The sequence below is a fragment of the Oncorhynchus keta genome, chromosome 10, assembly GCF_023373465.1.
Source record: "Oncorhynchus keta strain PuntledgeMale-10-30-2019 chromosome 10, Oket_V2, whole genome shotgun sequence".
NCBI lineage: Eukaryota > Metazoa > Chordata > Actinopteri > Salmoniformes > Salmonidae > Oncorhynchus > Oncorhynchus keta.
Window position 1 is genome coordinate 66724000 of NC_068430.1, and position 20003 is coordinate 66744002.

Below are 20003 nucleotides of genomic sequence, written 5' to 3' on the forward strand. Positions count from 1 at the left end.
TTGACATGGTGATAAAGAGTAAAATACAATGGACAATAATGTACCCCTTTTCCCCCCCAAAATCATATATTTATTTCAAAATGATAAAACATGGTTGATTAACAAGTGAAATGACCATGGTAGGAATGAACAGGGTGAGAACATGAGAATAACAGTCAATGACTCACCTGTGTGAGACAGAACATATCCATCAATTACATAATATAATAATAAGTTACACACAGTCAGGCATATAGAGAAGTGCTGCAAAGAGACCAGTCTCTCTGGCTGTCAGACAACTCCCACAACTGGCCTGTTGATAAACCTTTTAATCAATTTACTCCCTATATTACAAGCTTTTTTACAAACATTAAAATATTGATAACTACAATTTCCATATTCCTCATACTTTATGTAAATATACATTAATTATTGCATTTTTAATATAAAAAGTGAGTATAATTAAAAATTATATATATATATATATATATATTTTTTTTTTTACAAATGCACTGGTACCAATAAGTATGACAGATATGTAAGGCAACAACCAGCCTGAGGACTACATAAAAGGAATGGAGAAGAGAAAAGGAATCTATTCTCATGAAGCTTTCTTTCACTGTAGTGGAATCGTAACAGAAATAACTACTGTCATTACATTTAGGTAGCACACATTTAGGGAGCTCATAAGTCATAAAAATTATATAAATCCACCATGATGACATTTATGGGGCCTACTCTGCCTAAATAGTTCCCTGGTGCTCCAGGTGATGTTTCCCCTAGGTACAGATCTAGGATAAGATTCCCTTCCCCAATCCTAACCTTAAGCATTAGTAGGGAATATAGAAAACAGACCCCAAATCAGCAACTTCGCCCTACACATTCCCCTGGCACTTAGGTGTTTCCTTTTTGGTTAGATGCTACCAACGAGAAGTGAGAATACATACAAAACTGTTCCTTGCATAGGAATGCATTAAAAACTCAAGCACTATTGTTTCCCTCTGGCCATGATACGGTCTATTCCAAAAGGGCCACCAGCAGTAAAATCAAATATTTTAGTTTTTAAAAAAGAGATTACATTTTTTTTGTTCCTTGAAGGAACTCCTGAAAGATGGGGTTGAATGACTAACAGCCCTACAAAACTACCCTTGGTCCAAAGAAAGGAATGAGGGTAATAATTTAACCATGATCACCCCCTTGTGGCAAGAAACAGGGACAGCATTGAATAAAGTGAAAGTAGAATTTCATACAGTACTCTCAAACACCTTCCTTAATCAATAAAGTAAAGGAGCTTTGGCAGCTAATGCTCATTAAAGAAGAGCGGCAGATCCCTGAAGCATTTCATAGTGTTTTTGTTTCAGATAAACCTAGAATGCAACCAATCAGAGCAGCATTTTCTGTTCTCTAGTGTAAAAACATGGCAATCATAAACCACGGTTAAGCAGTTAATGCTGCCACAGAGCAATGCCATGAGGAAGAATTAAAAATATCTAATTGGGAATGCCCCTCACACAATGTAAAGACTGTTACTCACTGTCAGCAAGACTCAACCTCTCATAACATGACAAGCATTCAAGTAATTTCTCCTGTCCCCATTTCATTACTCAAAGTAATGAAAAACAAGATACCTAAAAACTAAGCAATTTCTGTGTGATCCAAACAACAGCTTTAAGTGTGAGAGGCCCCTCATTCTACTCCACCCACCTATTGGCACATCAAGAAGGGCATTTAAAAAACCACCACGTACACCAATTGACACAACGCATTGTTGGCAACGGTGTGTGTCCTATATTTTCCCACTGATGGCACAGTTACTGCAGTTAACAATAGAACAGTTTAAAAACATCATTCATAAATCGCAGGAAATCATCAACAACATCATTACCGTGGATTATGCACACATTTCAAAAGATGAAATGCAGAATTCTTAGTTGGTCCTGCTGCTATAAAGTATAATCAATGCAACGCTTGTGTCCACAACAGTCAAACAGGTCTGTTCTTCAGCACCTCAGTTCAGAGTGGATTTGTTCCATCATGCTGAAACAGAAGTGTCTGAAGTGTTTGTGCAAAAGAGAGCGAATGGTAGTGTAGGGCTTTATAAAAACGTAGCGTCTAACAAGACTATTGAATTTTCTATAACGTTTGGGGTTGACTTGTTTCCTTGTGGTCATATAAAGTGTCTATGTTTAGACATGTATGTGTTTCGAGTGTCACGCCACTCCCCTGAGCGTCCTCTGATTAGACTGAGTTATTAATTAAAGTCATTTTGTTCCCGAGTTCCATAGTTCACCTAGCCACCGGTGGCGCTGGAGGTACTCCTCGGATCATGCCTACAGGAAGTAGAGGAAACAAAAAAAAAGTTTACATCAGGTCATTTCTTACCTCCAAAAAACAACCATGTGGCTCTTTTCTATTAATCTTTTCTCAATTCCTCACATCATTCTCAAAACAAATTGGAGAAGGGGAGGGATCATGGACCTTCTCCAATACAAGTGCAAAGGAGGCAAGTCGACAGAATGCGAGGAATCACGGAAAGACGATTTGAAAGAGCCGATATTCGCTTTAACTCAATCCCAGCTGACATTACATATGGTAATAACATTGTGACAGTAGTGCAGAGGCCATATATTGGATGTTGTGTACAGTATGTATGCAGGCAGTGGTGTGGAGAATGAATGAAGCCTAATCCTGTACCAGGTCCAGGTTTATTGCTTTTGCTGGGGTAGATCTTGGTGAAATTCCTATATTCTTCAGGGGCTGGGAAGTCCTCCACTGGGTGGAAGTCAAACTTGGACTCAAAATCCTCTGAGGGTTCAGAAAAGGTAAAGGTCAAGATAACACTAAACTAGCAAACAAATTAAGGCCAACACCGTAGTATAGTAATATAATTAATAAAGTACAGTAACATTTTAGCATTGGTCCTGCATATAAACAAATTAGAAGTCATGCTTTTTTTACTTCGAGCTTGCTCTAGTAATGTCCATTTCCATTAACAAAGCCATGCACAACGGTCAGTTCTCCTGGAAACTTTAATCTGACTGTGCAATCTATGAACTCTATGAACGCTCTGGATTGGTCACAATGCAAGAGGAACTACTGGGGGACATTTGCATGACTGAGCTGGCATTTGAATATGGGGCTATAATATCTGACAATCTACTACCAACAACAACTAGGCTACTAATGTCTCCAACATGTCTGTTGGTTTGAGAGCTAACAAAATGGCAATAGTGATCCAACGTAGACCGTGTTCAGGGCTGTGGAGGTTAATACTCAACACAAAATAGATTCTAAAAAGCGATGAAAAACCGTCAATCACATATTAATCAAACGCAGTGACAGCTGCTCAAAAACTGGACTTCCATGAAAACCAGAATGTACAGGGGGCACTGAGGACCAGGACTGGGAGATGGAGGAAATTAGCCTGTACTGACTCACCTATATTGGACTTGGAGGATGAGGAGTATCCGTTGCGGATGGGCGGGGGAGGCGGCGGGGGTCCGGTGCGGGAGGAAGATGAAGGGGGTGGAGGGGGCCTGGGCCCCCGCGTGTGGTGGGGTGGCTCAGAGGAGGTGGTGTTGGGAGTGATAGCACTGTGGATCCGGTAGGGGGGGGGGAAGAGGGGCGTGCCCACCACCCCCATTTCGTGACCCAGGATTGGGTGCAGAAGGGGCTGCATTGGTAGCAAACAAACACACACAATAGTAAGACCATGATGATGCCTGATTATAATAATCACATAACAGCAAATAAGGTGCAAAAATATCCCTTCCAACCTGTAACTTTCTGAAAAATGAATGTACTGTACTCTACAGTAACCTGAAAAAAAGTGGTATAGCTCATTTGGAAAATCTTCGGATCCTTTGAATTTTCCACATTTGTTACCCTACAGCCTTATTAAAAAATGGATTCAATTGTTGCTCTTGGTCACCTCCCTGACCAAGGTCCTCCTGCCTGGACTGCTCAGTTTGGCCAGGCGGCCAGCTCTCGGAAGAGTGTTGGTGGTTCCAAACTTCTTCCATTTAAGAATGATGGAGGGCACTGTGTTCTTGGGGACCTTCAATGCTGCAGAAATGTGTTGATACCCTTCCACAGATCTGTTCGTCAACACAATCCGGTCTCGGGGCTCTACGGACAATTCCTTCGACCCCACGGCTTGGTTTTTGCTCTGATATACACGGTCAACTGTGGGACCTTATATAGACGGGTGTGTGCTTTTCCAAATCAATTCCAAGCGGCCTGTCATGTGGCTTTTACAGAAGAGTGTCTTCCGTCTGGCCACTCTACCACAAAGGCCTGATTGGTGGAGGGCTGCAGAGATGGTTGTCCTTCCCCAGATCTGTGCCGCGACAATCCTGTCACTGAGCTCCATGGACAATTCCTTCGACCTCATGGCTTGGTTTTTGCGGATATACAGTTGAAGTCAGACGTTTACATACACTTAGGTTGGAGTCATTAAAACTCGTTTTTCAACCACTCCACAAATTTCTTGTTAACAAGAAACCTCCACAAGTCTTGTTCATTCTTGGGTGCAATTTCCAAAACGCCTGAAGTTAACACATTCATCTGTACAAACAATAGTAGGCAAGTATAAACATCATGGGACCATGCAGCTGTCATATCACTCAGGAAGGAGACACGTTCTGTCTCCTAGAGATTAACGTACTTTGGTGCGAAAAGTGCAAATCAATCCCAGAACAGCAGCAAAGGACCTTGTGGAGAAAACAGGTACAAAAGTATTTATATCCACAGTAAAACGAGTCCTATACCGACATAACCTGAAAGGCCGCTCAGATACCTGAAAAGGCAGCCATAAAAAGCCAGACTACGGTTTGCAACTGCACATGGGGACAAAGATCATACTTTTTGGAGAAATGTCCTCTGATTTGATGAAACAAAAATAGAACTGTTTGGCCCTAATGACCATCGTTATGTTTGGTGGAAAAAGGGAGAGGCTTGCAAGCCAAAGAATACCATCCCAACCGTGAAGCACGGGGGTGGCAGGATCATGTTGTGGGGGTGCTTTGCTGCAGGAGGAACTGGTGCACTTCACAAAATAGATGGCGTCATGAGGAACGAAAATTATATGGATATATTGAAGCAACATCTCAAGACATCAGTCAGGAAGTTAAAGCTTGGTCGCAAATGGCACTTCCAAATGGACAATGGCCCCAAGCATACTTCCAATGTTGTGGCAAAATGGCTTAAGGACAACAAAGTCAAGGTACTGGAATGGCCATCACAAAGCCCTGACCTCAATCCTATAGAAAATGTGTGGGCAGAAATGAAAAAGTGTGTGTGAGCAAGGAGGCCTACAAACCTGACTCAGTTACACCAGCTCTGTCAGGAGGAATTGGCCAAAACTCATCCAATTTATTGTGGGAAGCTTGTGGAAGGCTACCCGAAACGTTTGACCCAAGTTAAACAATTTAATGGCAATGCTACCAAATACTATTTGAGTGTATGTAATCTTCTGACCCACTGGGAATGTGATGAAACAAATAAAAGCTGAAATAAATCACTCTACTATTATTCTGACATTTCATATTCTTAAAATAAAGAGGTGATCCTAACTGACCTAATACAGGAAATTTTTACTAGGGTTAAAATGTCAGGAATTGTGAGAAACTGAGTTTAAATGTATTTGTAAACTTCCGACTTCAACTGTACACTGTGGGACCTTATTATAGACAGGTGTGTGCCTTTCCAAATCATGTCCAATCAATTTAATTTACCACAGGTGTACTCCAATCAAGTTGTAGAAACATCAAAGATGATCAATGGAAACAGGATGCACCTGAGCTCAATTGAGTTTCATAGCAAAGGGTCAGAATACTTAAGTAAATAAGGTATTGTTTTTTACATTTGCAAAAATGTCTAAAAACTTGTTTTGCTTTGTCCTTATGGGGTAATGTGTGTAGATGGATGAAATAATTTTTGCCCTCATCTATTTTAGAAGGCAGCTGTGCCGTAACAAAACGTGGGAAAAAATGAAGGGGGTCTGAATACTTTCCAAATACACTGCATGTCCTTAAATAACAGACCATGCCCAAGCAATCTGGACTGGTCAAGTTGCAATAAAGACAAGATACTGTAAGCTGTCAAAGAGAGAGAACGAGAGCGCAAGGAATGCCAGAATATTCCAGAGAACTTGTGGAATGCAGAGAAACCAGGAGGCCTTGTGGCAAAGGCCTCAGCCGTCTAATGACAATATGCGGCTGCGTATTCAAAACGTTCAATTCCAAATCAACCCCTCGGTCCTACTTCAAGTAGGTCTGAAAAGGTGGAGCAATTGTTATATTGCAATTACCATTAGGGCTGCCCCCCCCAAAAAACAAGAACAATCAATTGGCAAAATTTGTAAAGGTGTATTTTTCTATCCATTTTTCAAAATCAACTATATGTAGGCTACTGAGCTCATTGACACTTCAATTAAAACATACAAATTGCTAAAAGAGGGAAGAAGCCAGAGATCTATACAGCCTAACCAGAAGAACAAAGACCTACTCCCGACCCTCTGCCCGCTGCTGCCAGTAATAGACGACACCAGTGGTCGGCAACCTTTTCCATTAACTAGCAAACTTGCAACAGTGTATAAAATTCTCTTGGCGCTCAGAGTTTCCCACACCAGTGAGCTCCAGACAGACAGACACAGCTGTAGGCTATTTGCGCAAGGGCTAAGAAGTCATCCTTAGGTCTATTTAATGATGTGTCCACCGGGTTTGAACATGATTTTTCCCCCCTCATGCTGAGTGGTAGGATAATCGAAAGGGAGATGGTTCAAATAGGTACATTGAGGAATTATTGTCATTCTCAATGGATGTAAAAATAGACTTAACTTGCTGTTTGAGGCGAAGAAAAATATACTTTGAGATGCTCCACAGTGATGGCGAGTTAAGAAAATCAGAAATGGTATCAGATCCCCAAATAGCCACACTTATAGGCCTACATTTGCCGCAGGCCAGGTAGACTAGTCCTACTTCTAAATGTATAAATCAGGTGCGTGTCCTTACTCAAGATTGACAATAGCACTCCAAACAAAAGACAATGAACACATTGACAACTTGTTAATCTAATGAAATAAACCAAAACTTCACAAGTGTAGCCTGGGTTGTGTGCTCTGCAAACAATGTGTCCACTCCTACAACGAGAACAGTAAGACCGTAATAATAATTTAATGACGGCATTAACAGAAATAACCGTAACCAAACAATCATTGCAGATTAGAAATGGGGATTAACGGTAAATGTACTACTGGTGTGCCATTCCCGCAGCCTCCGTAATGGATTAGTCCACTCAGACAGGCATGAATCGGACATGATTTTTAAAAACATATTTCCCACTGCTCAACAACAACAAAAAAAATCTTGGTCGACCATCAGCCTATCGACCAAACAATCGACTAAATGGGGTCAGACCTAATTACCATAGATAGATAGACGACTCTAGTGCCCAAAAGCCCAATTTAGCATGGGCCGTGCCATTGAGGACTTTCTATGGTCAAGTAAGGATCACATGATTCCATCCGGGTCATCAGGAGGGATCAGCCAATAAATTACAGTGCATTCCAAAAGTATTCAGACCCCTTGACTTTTTCCACTGTTACATTACAGCCTTGTTCTAAAATTGATTAAATTACAATTACAATTTAGAAATGTTTTCAAACTTATAAAAAATAAAAAACAGAAATACCTTATTTACATACGTCTTCAGACCCTTTGCTATGAGACTCGGAATTGAGCTCAGGTGCAGCAGTTTTCCATTGATCATCCTTGAGATGTTTCTACAACTTGATTGGAGCCCACCTGTGGTCAATTCAATTGATTGGACGTTATTTGGAAAGGCACACACACACACACGTCTATATAAGATCCCACAGTTGAAAGTGCATGTCAGGTCAAAAACCAAGCCATAAGGTCAAAGGAATTGTTCGTAGAGCTCAGAGACAGGATTGTGTCGAGGCACAGATCTGGGGAAGGGTACCAAAAAACATTTGCAGTATTGAAGGTCCCCAAGAACACAGTGGCCTCCATCATTCTTAAATGGAAGAAGTTTGGAACCACCAAGACTCTAGAGCTGGCCACCCAGCCAAAACTGAGCAACTGGGGAAGAAGGGCCTTGGTCAGGGAAGTGACCAAGAACCCGATGGTCACTCTGACAGAGCTCTAGAGTTCCTCTGTGGTGATGGGAGAATTTTCCAGAAGGACAACCATCTCTGCAGCACTCCACCAATCAGACCTTTATAGTAGAGTGGCTAGACTGAAGCCACTCCGCAGTAAAAGGCACATGACAGTGCGCTTGGAGTTTGCCAAAAGGCACCTAAACACTCTCAGACCATGAGAAACAAGATTCTATGGTCTGATGAAACCAAGATTGAACTTTTTGGCTTGAATGCCAAGCATCACATTTAGAAGAAACTTGGCACCATCCTGACGGTGAAGCATGGTGGTGGCAGAATCATCCTGTGGGGATGTTTTCTGCGACAGGGACTGGGAGACTAGTCAGGATCGAGGGAAAGATGAACGGAGCAAAGTACAGAGAGATCCTTAATGAAAACCTGCTCCAGCGAGCTCAGGACCTCAGACAGGACAATTACTCTAAGCACACAGCCAAAACAATACAGGAGTGCCTTCAGGACTAGTCTTTGAATGTCCTTGAGTAGCCCAGCCAGAGCCCAGACTTGAACAGATCGAACATCTCTGGAGACCTGAAAATAGGTTGAGAGGATCTTCAGGGAAGAATGGGAGAAACTCCCCAAATACAGGTGCATCATACCCAAGAAGACTCAAGGCTGCCAAAGGTGCTTCAACAAAGTACAGAGTAAAGGGTATGAATACTTACATACATTTGATATTTAAAATGCATGAATTTGCAAACATTTCTAAAAAACAGTTTTTGCTTCGTCATTATGGGGTATTGTGTGTAGATTGATAAAGGAAAAAAACAAATCAATTTTAGAATAAGGCTGTAATGTAACAAAATGTGGAAAAAGTCAAGGGGTCTGAATACTTTCCGAATGCACTGTATACTTGTGAGCAAACATTCTATAACTGCAGGTGGTAGTAAAATCTGCAACATTGGCTTCATACCCATTCCAACAACACACTAAAGGTAATGAACAGTATGCCCCCTTTCAGAAAATTGACTCAGTGGAACTGTCCAATGCTCGGACAGCATAATGGGACATAAACAATGTTGAGATGTCTAAGACTATGGCTACTACCCATCCTTTCCGACCATGAAATTGTGTGTGGAAGAAAGGATTGATCTTCTAGTACCTGATCTCTTGCTGGGGGGCTCTCTGGCAGGTGGGGGTGGTCTGCCAACGCCTGGAAGTCCTGGAGATGGCGAGGGGGGTGGAGCAGGTGCATGATTGCGTCCGCTGTAGCTTCCGCCTGAGGTGTTCTTCTTGTGCAGAGAGTTGTGCCTCTGGGGAAGTTTCGGAGCCCCATCTCCACCATGGTCCCCCATGGGGCCCATGGAGTGCCTGTAAGGTGGGGGCGGAGGGGGCGCCGAGGACCCACCAGTGGGCGGCCGCGTGGAGGAAGGAGGCAGTCTTGATGAAGGAGGAGCGCCAGAACTGGGCGGAGCCGGGCCTTTTTGGGGCGGCGGGGGGAGGGGCTTCTCCCGGCTGTTACTGATGCCTACTGGGGCCTTTTGTTGCGGGGTTGACGGGACATTGCTGCGGTAACCACCTCGGTTAAATGGCGGGGGAGGAGCTGGGACGGATGTGCTGGGCTTCATGGCCCCTGTCGAAGAAGGTGGAGCTGATGTGCTATGTTTCATGCCTGAAGGAGGGGGCGGAGCTGAGCCTGAAGTACTGTGCTTCATGCCCCCACTGGAGGAGTGGGAGGAGCTGGCACTGGTTGAGGGGCGGGAGATGTCAGGGAGAGAGGGGTGGTGGGAGCGCTGGGGCTCCGGTGGTGAAGGTTTATCACTTGGGGAGGGTTTGTCTCCTGGGGAAGGGGAGGTAGAGCGGCCTGGGGTGGGTCGGGGGGCTGCAGGTCTGGAGCCTGGGGGACGCAGGGCGGATCTGCCCACTGAGGCGTCTGGAAGGAAGGCATAGAAACACACATCTTAGAACACTATGCATAAATACACCCATTCACATCAAGATTCATAGCAAATGTAGAACATCTAGTTGCCTGGGTGCCAGTCTGTTTCTGCAGTATATTTATAGTGGTGTATTTATATAGGGCCCTATTAAATCCATGTTGTGGAGAACGTGGACAGAATCCAGACAAAATGGAATTCAACAATAGTCATAAAAAATGTATTGAACTTGAAAAAAAATGCATCAGTGATTCTGAATTTTCACTCAACCTTCTTCTGGTAGAGATGGAAAGGCTTTTCCAAGACGTTAACTACAATTCAACGTTAACTACAAAGTAGCCTATCCCTACCTGACAGAATTATATGATTATTTGCATCAATCCAGTGGCCATTTGTTTTGCAAACTCTGCAACTTTCTACAGAAACGTTGCTGAACAACAGTCTCTTGCTGGTGCGAACTTGCATTAAACTACACCCAATAATCTAAATAAGCATTGCTGTGGACTTAGAACATCCAATTTGTTTTTTCTATTTAAGCTGCAATATGTAACTTTTTGGGGGCGACCTGACCAAATTCACATAGAAATGTGAGTTACACATGTTATTCTTATTGAAAGCAAGTTTAAGTGGTAAAGCAAGTTTAAGTGGTAAAGCAAGTTTAAGTGGTAAAGCAAGTTTAAGTGGTAAATCTGTTCTGTGTTCTATTCACACCAGCTTCAAACAACTGAAAATACCATATTTTTGGTTATGGAAAAGATTTCACAGCGTTTTAGATGGTACAATGATTCTCTATACTATAGTTTCTTGAAATTATGTGATAAATTAGTAAATATTTTCTTAACTATTTATTTAACGGCATTGTTGGTTAAGGGCTCGTATGTAAGCATTTTCACAGTAAGGTTGTTGTATTCCGTGCATGTGACAAATCAAATTTGATTTGACTATTTGAATTTTAGCAACCAGGAAATGGCGGAGCTATTTCTGCATTGTGCACATTTAAAGTGTGATTGAGCGTGAAAACTTGGGGAAAACAAACCTGGGGATTTTTTTTTTTAAATTACCCCTTTTTCTCCCCTATTTTGTGGTATCCAATTGTTAGTTACAGTCTTGTCTGATCGCTGAAACTCCCGTACGGACTCGCGGAGGTCGAGAGCCATGCATCCTCTGAAACACGATCCAACCAAGCCGCACCGCTTCTTGACACAATGCCCGCTTAACCCGGAAGCTAGTCACTCGGAAGGAACACCGTGCACCTGGTGAACATGTCAGAGTGCATTGCGCCTGGACAGCCACAGGAGCCACTAGAGGGTGATGGGACAAGGACATCCCTGCCAGCCAAACCCTCTCCTAACGCGGATGACGCAGGGCCAATTGTTTGCTGCCCCATGGGTCTCCCGGTCGTGGCCGGCTGCGACAGAGCCTGGACTCGAACCAGGATCTCTAGTGGCACAGCTAGCAACTGAAAAACAAATGTAACTAAACAGAACCAGGCAAAAAATAAAGCTGAGTTTATAGGGCCCCATTTACATTCTAATCCTATTTTGTGAATTCTGCTTACCTCCAGCTCCAACTGATCGTAGTTTTGGCATGCCCCCAGCGAAAAGGCCTCCAGGGCCTCCCCCTGACCCACCACTGCTCCCTCCTCCTCTACCACAGCCACCACCACTTTCCTTTGGTTCTGGAGAAAGCAGAGGTACAAATGTCCTTGTTACACTGTTGTTTTGATAATGCTTGCATTTATATTGTTGAAAGCTTTGTGGCAAGGAATTTTGCATGTATAGTACCAGTCAAAAGTTTGGACCACTACTCATTCAAGGGTTTTTGTAGATTAATATTGTAGATTAATAGTGAAGACATCAAAACTATGAAATCATGTAGTAACCAAAAAACAATTTCAAAAAAATTATTAAAGTATATATTTGGCATTCACTCAACCAGCTTCACATGGAATGCTTTTCCAACCGTTTTGAAGGAGTTCCAACATATGCTGAGCACGTGTTGGCTGCTTTTCCTTCACACCGCGGTCCAACTCATTGCTGGAGAATGCTGTGGTAGCCATGCTGGATAAGTGTGCCTTGAATTCTAAATAAAATCACTGACAGTGTCACCAGCAAAGCACCCTCACACCTCCTCCTTCATGCTCCATGGTGAGAACCACACATGCGGAGATCCGTTCACCTACTATGAGTCTCACGAAAACACAGAGGTTGGAACTAAAAATCTAAAATTTGGACTCAGACCAAAAAGAAACATTTCCACCGGCCTAATGTACATTGCTCGTGTTTATTGGCCCAAGCAAGTCTCTTCTTCTTCTTATTGGTGTCCTTTAGTAGTGGTTTCTTTGCAGAAATTTGACCATGAAGGACTGATTCACAGTGCCCTCTGAACAGTTGATATTGAGATGTGTCTGTTACTTGAACTCCGTGAAGCGGAAGTGAACCCTGGAATGAGTAGGTGTGTCCAAACTTTTGACTGGTACTGTATGCATGTATAAAGTCTGTGTGTGAGTGTGTGTCAGCGGGAATTGAGGAGAGTGCAAAAGTTAGTTTCTATCTCCTATATGTTTACTACGCTACTTACTCTCTATAATAGGTGCACTTCGGTCATTGACCACTCCAACCTTCTTCAGCCTGGCTCCTTTGGAGATGTCAGAGAGCAACGCTCCTCTCCCCTTCGCCTCATCCCGATTCAACTTAGGTGCTCTAGTGTTCGCCTGAGGAGAACATAAGCGCATACCACCATGTTAGTTAGGTTGACCACGCAAATGATAACATGAACTGCATACCGTACTGTCGTTATAGCAACAGATAAAGTAGATGGCAATGCAGCATTATGGTGCAAGTCGATAGTAATCCACATGGTGCATGCATGGGTGTGTGTTTGGCCAGCTTGGACCTTCTTGGTTTGTGTTTGGATTTGTTTAAAAGGTAAAAACTGCATCATTAAATTGAAGCCTTTATAAACATGGCATATCAACCCTAGCAATCATACTATGGGAAATGTGGGCATAATAATATATTAGGCATAGTATCTAACATCAGAAGGTGTCGTATCATCCTTAACAATACAACAGCAAATAATGAGTGACTTCAGTTATTTTATCATGTAATCATGAATCTCTAGAAACCCTTCAGAGGACTTCTGAGTTTTGTCATGTTTTGAACATCGGTTTAGGAGCTGGACTGACCTGGTTGGAGGTGGAGGGAGGGGGCAGTCCTGGAGGAGGAGGGGGAGGAGGAGGGACGGGCATCCTGTCCCTCTGTGGTCACCTTGGGGGGGAGGCTTGTTCACCGTCTCAGCTCTGGGTACACCCTCAAACTCCTGCGAAACAAGACAGAGGGGAGACTTGGCTCAATTAAATGCACACAACAGGGTCAAAAATGAACACTCCTGAACTGGGGATAGAGTAAAATTGTCAATCATGACACAACGAGGATGTACATTGGTAGACTGTATGGAATTCAGGCAAGTCAAGATATCATTGGGACATCTGTTCAAGGACCATTACAATTCACCTCTATTAGTAGTTGTTGACTACAATGGTGGCGTGACCCACACTAAAAACAGCTATCCTCAAATTCTACATGCAATATACTCACTCTAGAATGATTCAGCTCAGGAGAGCTCCCCAAACCAGTTCGCTGGCTGGGCGGAGCTCATTGTGAATACAGACATACAGCACGTCGAGCTAGGCCGCGCAGCAAACCCCACCCTCCTTCGCTCAACTCTAAACTCCATTCCACAAGCTACCTGTCAAGAGTGTTTGAAAAGGTTTTCACAGAAGAGGGAAACAAATGGAATGTCATCGGGTGAGCTTGCCAGTGAGGCGATAAGGAACGGAATCGTAGCAGCCGTTGTAAATTGCTACCTCGAGCGAAACCGAGAGTGGACAGCACAGCCCACCACTTCATGACTCATCCATTGACAAGATTTGATGTTATCGTTTTTGCCCTACCGGCACCAACCATTTACACCTATCAAAATGTCTCTAGAATCTCCCATAAATGTTAAATTGTGTTGAGATCTAGTGACTGAGGCAGCCATGGCATATGGGTAACATCATTTTCATGCTCACCAAACCATTCAGTGACCACTCATGCTTGCACACGGGGCATTGTCATCCTATGGGGGCATAGCCAAAGTAGCCAAAATAATGGCCTGCCCAGCATTTTTGTACATGACCCTAACCATGATGGGATGTTAATTGCTTAACTAACACAGGAACCACACCTGTGTGGAAGCACTTGCTTTCCTGATTTACTGTCGTGTTTTCATTATTTTGGCAGTTACCACCTGTACATGCGCCTACTTGGAGAATTGCCAATGGACTACAATGTGAATCCTGTCTGAGGTTTTATGACATTCTTACAAGGTAGGGGAGGTGTACAGCTCCTTCTCCAACCTAATATGTGACCAACTGAGTTATGCTTTTGTGGACGGGTAAATAAATGAGGGGAGAAAAAAGTGCATGATGTCATTAACTATTCTGGGCCTAACGTCATATAAAACAAACTAGCAACCCTAAAACGTGCAGGCATGAGTCAGAAGTGTCACTTGAATTTCACTTTATGATATGCAGAAAATGTGATGAAGTTTGTTACTGAACTGTAAGCACAGATTTGACAAGGGAACATTCCAAATCAGAAGTGTTCTCGAGTCGCTAGCCAATGTCTATGCACACTCCGTCAATCTACAAGAGGTGACATGTGAGCGAGCCCAAAAACATGCACGTTAGAAAAAAAAATGCAATTCCTTCCTCTTGGCCTAAAAGTTGAACTACTTAACTGTGCATTACTGTTTGAATTAATGTAGCAATATAAGTAACATGTATATAAAGGTGTGTTAACTATCCACTATCTGGATAACATGTTGATCTAACGAAAGTTAGTTGGGTGGATTGGCAGTGACTTACCCCGTCTCGAAGGATTTGAGTCTCGTCTTCAATAACAACATGAATGGACACTGCAGTTGTGGCAAGTTTGCTAGTTAACACAATCCCAGGCAGTAGGCGGCTCTCTTGGTTACTTGCTTAGAAAATCAAATACAAAACACTAGCAGCTCATTTGTTTCCTAGCGAAATCAACTAAATCCGATACCCAAAGTTAGCTTGCTAGCTAAGTTACAGTTTACTCGCGACAGCTGTCAAGTGGAATTCAGCTGGCGTTTTAACTATGGCTGTAAACAAGTTCTATTTATGTGCATAAACTAATTCGAGGTACGCGTATCTCCAGTTTATATCCTATTTCATGTACTTTTTATTCTGCTCTCGTCTTGACCAGCAAGCAATGCGAGATTCTCCCTTCAGAACCCGGAAATGGGCCGTCCAACACAAAATGGAGGCAGGTAACAGGATCACTGCCGACGAGTTTATCAACTGACCATTTATTTTGGGACTGTTCTTGCGTCAGGAGATTTTATTTTAAAAGAAACGACTTAATCTTAGTTTTATTTTGACACCCTCGAGTGTGTGGAGCAGGGTCCTCTTGCTTTTGCCTCATGTCAGATGTGTTCATGCATGCATAATGTTAAGAAATATGTACAAATATTGCTTGTAAGATAAACCTATATGCATTTCACTGAGTCTGATACGGTCAAGTGAACAAACTGGGATAAACATTGCACTTAGTGAATCTGAATTCATTTTACAAAAATATTGTGATATCCCAGACAGACAATCTGACACTAGGTATTTTGCAAAGATACATCTTTATTTGAAAATCTTATAAAATGACTCCATTTGCATGAGATGTTGCATTGCCATTCACCCAAGACTTGACAGATCAAAAGGCACTGTTGAACATCTCTGCTCTCTGGTGTACTGATATTTAGTTGTTGCATAATTCAGACCCAAGACACCAATTTAGACCTGAGTCTTGTTCATTAGGCACACATGGGAGCAAACATTTTCAAATGGAAATGCAAAAGATCATTCCTATTGAAAAGTTTCAGGTAGTGCCTGCCGCCTCCACTTCAAGTAATTTGTTCCCATTTGGAACCTATTGAACAGGGCCCGGTTTCACAAAAACATCTTAAGGCGAAGTTCATCGTTATAACCTTTGTAGGCGCATCGTTAAATCTCTGAGCGGTTTCCAAAACCCATCTTTGGACTTAAATGCTCATAATCGAATGCCTGGCTCAGACCACTCGTAGCACAGCTAAGTACATCGTTAGATGCTACTTGCCCTCCGGCATCACTTGATACACATATCTCCACTAAACATAAAATCACAGTTTATTTGCCTCTGACTGCTGAGAACTTCAGAACTGAGTTCACTACAAATACAAAGATGGCAACATCTTTGCAATTGATACAAACAAGCGAGGTATAAAAACACGCTTCAAATTAAAACCGAGATGATTGCATTAAAATATAAATAGCCTACAGTAAGTAGGATATAGACCCATTTTAAATCACATTGAAATACATGTCATGTTCAATCAAATGAGTTCCATTTTGCTAATTGTATGATATTGTCTGTAATTTGTCTTAATATACATTTCACGTTGTGCCAAATCTTGGTTTGCCTAATATTTTAGTCATATGTGATATCTTTCTGTGAGCTGATCCATCGTCAGTATCGTGGAATAATTAGAATGTTAAGGTAAGATTTGAATGGAGAAAGCTGATCAGAGAGCAGCGTTGTATTTATCCGATCCTATCAGTATCGACACATGCCTCAACGACACACTTAGTGAACGCTCTCTCTGCCTGCTGTTTTGGGATGCATTCCAGCCGGTGTCTATTCCAAAAATTAGCACCGGCTAAAGCTATGACGTTGAAATACCTATCTCCCATTTATTTTCGACTAGCAGTTAATTATCAACAGCGGAGACTTGTATACACCTTGCTGTCCATCTCTGACATTTGCAACATTGTTTCAAAATTGAAATTCGATCTCCAGCTATCCCATAGTAATGAACATGTGTAGGGAGTTGGCAGGCAGCTTTTCTCAGCCAATCGAAATCATGAATCAACTCGCATAATTTTTATGGATATACACAAAGAAATGTCAATAGGATCGGTAAAACGAAATGCAGCTAGTTTGTAGTCTTTCCAGCTTCAGTTTGAAGGGCTTGTGTTAGCTTACTCCTCTGAACAGTGTCCTGATGAGAAATGTCTCTGGAAAACAGCTTAAACAAACGCTGTTATTCTGGTTGCGCTGTTTGACGTGACTTAAGTTAACCGGAGTTGGCTAGCTAGCAAGCAAGGGATAACAATGTTGCCAGCCAGCATGGCAATGGAACATTTCGAATGAACGACTGGGTTGCGTCCAGATACAGAACAAAAGAAGTGAGCGACTGGGTCGTGTCTCTGGTAACCGATAGAATTAATGACCAGCCTGCCTGGGTAGCAACCTAAGATTTGTGTCTGGCTTGTGTCCATAGATACAGAACATAACCCAGTCATTTAAATCAGATGGCAAAATTTATATAGATATGCAAATACTAGTGGTTTGATTCAATAATTTTTTCAGAGGTATGCCTCAGCCTAGAGGCTGATTGACAAGCAACGTAATTGAGGCATTGCCTTTGTAATTAATCAAAAGACAATCAGTTGAATTACAAAATGTAAAAAATATATATTCCCACTTCTTCCCCTCAGGTTAATTTCAGATCACCAATGCCAGGCCCAGGTTTCCCAAAAGCATCCTATGATTCTAAGATGAACTTAGCCTTAAAATGTTTTTGGCAAACCAGGCCCAGAGATTAACACATGCGCTCAGCTGAAATATACCACAAGTATCCTCATTCTTAATGCACATGGCAGAGAGCAGCAGCACACATTTCTTAGAACAAAATTTCAAGTATAATCTTGAGAATCCCGATTAAAATAGTCCAGAAGATGGACTCCTCTTCCTCAAAGTCATCATCTGGAGCATATCTCTGCTTCCCCCCTTCCTCCTCAGAGGGGTACGACCTTTTATCAAACGGGTCCTGGAGGGAAGTCTGATCGTAAAACACCCTCATCTCAAACTCGCTCTCCTGGTGCGACGGGTGGCCATAAATGCCAATCCCCACGGGCCTCACAAAGTCTCCAGGCACTACGACCACGTCCTGGCCGCAGGTGACCGACTGCAGCTTGTAGGTGTCGAAGCTGGGCCGCAGAGTTTTGTCCGAGACGTACAGGTCTGCGTCCCCCTTGAGGCTGCGCATGTGCAGGATGATCTTGCCGTCGTGGTTGAGCCGCAGGTAGCTGTAGTTCCCCGCCCCGATGTGGCCCTGCACCACGTGGAGCAGGACCCACTCCTTAGGAAGGGCATCCTCTTCCAAAGAGTGCAGGAACCCCCCAGTCTGAGACAGGAGGAACACCACAGCCAGCAGGCTGCTGCACAGCACCATAGTGTAGATGGATGGTCAGAGTCACCAACTGAACAACACCCACCTTCTACCATCTGTTGATAACCTGAAGGGCAACACAGAAATAAATGCATTACCTACAGTACAGTATAAGCATGATAAAGCTTGTACAGGGAAAATCCTCAAGGGGGAAATATGGTCTTCAGAACATAGTGTCAGACTGCCAATTGACTTAAGGGATGTTTAGAAAACTGACACCTCCTGTCTGTGGAGCACTGTATTGACTACACGCCAAGCCAATCTCTGCTCTATAAATACAGTAGCAAGCTAGCTTCTTCTAAAGATTAGCAATGCGTGACCTCTGCAACCTTGTACTATACTACACATGTTTAGCAGTTACTTCTTGAGTAGCCATTAGTAAAGACGTTACGCCCACCCTATCTGTCTGCCTTGCATTGACTGCTGGCTAATGCTCACTTGCACATGTCCGTCTAAATCGCTGGCCTGTGAATTAGTTATTAGAGCAGCCACAGACTGGCTAATCCCATGAACAAAATAGCTTATAAAGCTATACTCAGTTATGCGCGAACGCAGAATATAGTCCTAAAGCAATTGTTTGCTTTCCAACGTTTGACAGCGCGTGGCCATGATGTGGACACTTTAGCTAGATAGCGAAACGTCAAGTGAGTATTTTTCTTGTGGCTAGTTGACTATATGCTAAATTCATATATTTAACAACACATATGCAAATAGCTTTCACTTGATATGAACATAGCTACATTTCATCAGCCTTGCAAGGAGCAAGCTACTGCTGCCAGCGTTCTTCATCCGAGCAAGCTGGCTAACTGGCTACGCTAAATTAACGTTACATTGCTATCTAACGTTAATGTTAGTTGTCTAGCACAAACAACTTTCCGGGGCGACGAGAAGCAACAATTACTATTATCACAATATTTAGCAGGTTTGTGGAACAACAAAATTAGCTACTCACCAGCACATTGTTCCGAGCACAGATTTAGTAATGGTTATTGTTTTGCCAGTAACTAACGAACCAGTCAGTGTAAAGTTCACTTCTTCCGTTTTCCGGGGTCTCTCACACCTAAACATCCACTGGCGCCGCCTACGGTGCAGGGAAAGTAGCACATGCATAAATGAACACAAAAAAGAAACACGGCCTATATTAATCACGTCATCCTAAAAATGTACATTTGATATGGGAACTTCTATATAAATAGACAATTGTGATCTTCACCAGTTCTCTAAATTATTTACAGTAACCTGATCTATTTATGGTCAAGTTCATACCCACCCACACCCCTCAGTAACTTGGTTGTAAACTTCACACAGCAGTAATGCAGTTGCTAGGGGAGCTCTGAACCCCAAACGCCATTTTAGTAGCCTACAAAGAGATACAAAAAACGTTTACTACACATTGGTCGAATGATGTCAGCATTATTTCTTTGTAGAAAATGCTTACACATTACATCAATGCATGAAGTGCAGTTAGACCAGCGGTCCCCAACCCCGTTATATACAGCCGTCAAGATCAGGTTTCTAGTATTACAGTTTCCAAGCACTGTGCGTTGCATTATAGAAAGGGGTAAAAAAATATATATATATTTTTTAAAACTGGATTTGAAGACTCATTAGCATATCAATGCATCATCCGATCA

At 42.6% G+C, this 20003-nt stretch overlaps 2 protein-coding genes across 4 annotated transcripts; both read right to left on the reverse strand.

Moving 5' to 3' along the window:
• Positions 1 to 41: 41 nt before the first annotated feature.
• On the reverse strand, positions 42 to 15375 carry LOC118389274 (WAS/WASL-interacting protein family member 2-like). 2 transcript variants are annotated; one of them, XM_052527735.1, is made up of 9 exons: positions 14945 to 15375; positions 13220 to 13353; positions 12613 to 12745; positions 11591 to 11710; positions 9258 to 10028; positions 7672 to 7784; positions 3418 to 3652; positions 2674 to 2784; positions 42 to 2309 (listed from the first exon to the last, which is right to left on the reverse strand). In XM_052527735.1, the coding sequence occupies exons 2-9, from the start codon at positions 13280 to 13282 to the stop codon at positions 2266 to 2268; spliced, it is 1590 nt and encodes a 529-aa protein (XP_052383695.1). In that variant the 5' UTR covers positions 13283 to 13353; positions 14945 to 15375; the 3' UTR covers positions 42 to 2265. The 2 variants fall into 2 exon arrangements, with proteins under 2 accessions (XP_052383695.1, XP_052383696.1); XM_052527736.1 differs by lacking the exon at positions 14945 to 15375 and adding an exon at positions 13632 to 14140.
• A 344-nt stretch (positions 15376 to 15719) lies between these two features.
• LOC118389275 (UPF0669 protein C6orf120 homolog) lies at positions 15720 to 19903 on the reverse strand. Of its 2 annotated transcripts, XM_035779162.2 has the most exons (3): positions 19640 to 19903; positions 19322 to 19450; positions 15720 to 18436 (listed from the first exon to the last, which is right to left on the reverse strand). In XM_035779162.2, the coding sequence occupies exon 3, from the start codon at positions 18370 to 18372 to the stop codon at positions 17821 to 17823; it is 552 nt and encodes a 183-aa protein (XP_035635055.1). In that variant the 5' UTR covers positions 18373 to 18436; positions 19322 to 19450; positions 19640 to 19903; the 3' UTR covers positions 15720 to 17820. The 2 variants fall into 2 exon arrangements, with proteins under 2 accessions (XP_035635055.1, XP_035635056.1); XM_035779163.2 differs by lacking the exons at positions 19322 to 19450; positions 19640 to 19903 and adding an exon at positions 19110 to 19291.
• Positions 19904 to 20003: the final 100 nt, after the last annotated feature.

Coding starts and splice junctions, on each gene's coding strand:
- LOC118389274 (XM_052527735.1), bottom strand. CDS start 13,282: ATGCCCGTCCCTCCTCCTCCCCCTCCTCCTCCAGGACTGCCCCCTCCC. Junction 7,785..9,257: donor GCCCCCCAGCAAGAGATCAG/GTACTAGAAGAT, acceptor AATTGACCACAG/GTGGGCTCCAATCAAGTTGT. Junction 3,653..7,671: donor TGAAGACGTATGTAAATAAG/GTATTTCTGTTT, acceptor CTACCAATGCAG/CCCCTTCTGCACCCAATCCT.
- LOC118389275 (XM_035779162.2), bottom strand. CDS start 18,372: ATGGTGCTGTGCAGCAGCCTGCTGGCTGTGGTGTTCCTCCTGTCTCAG.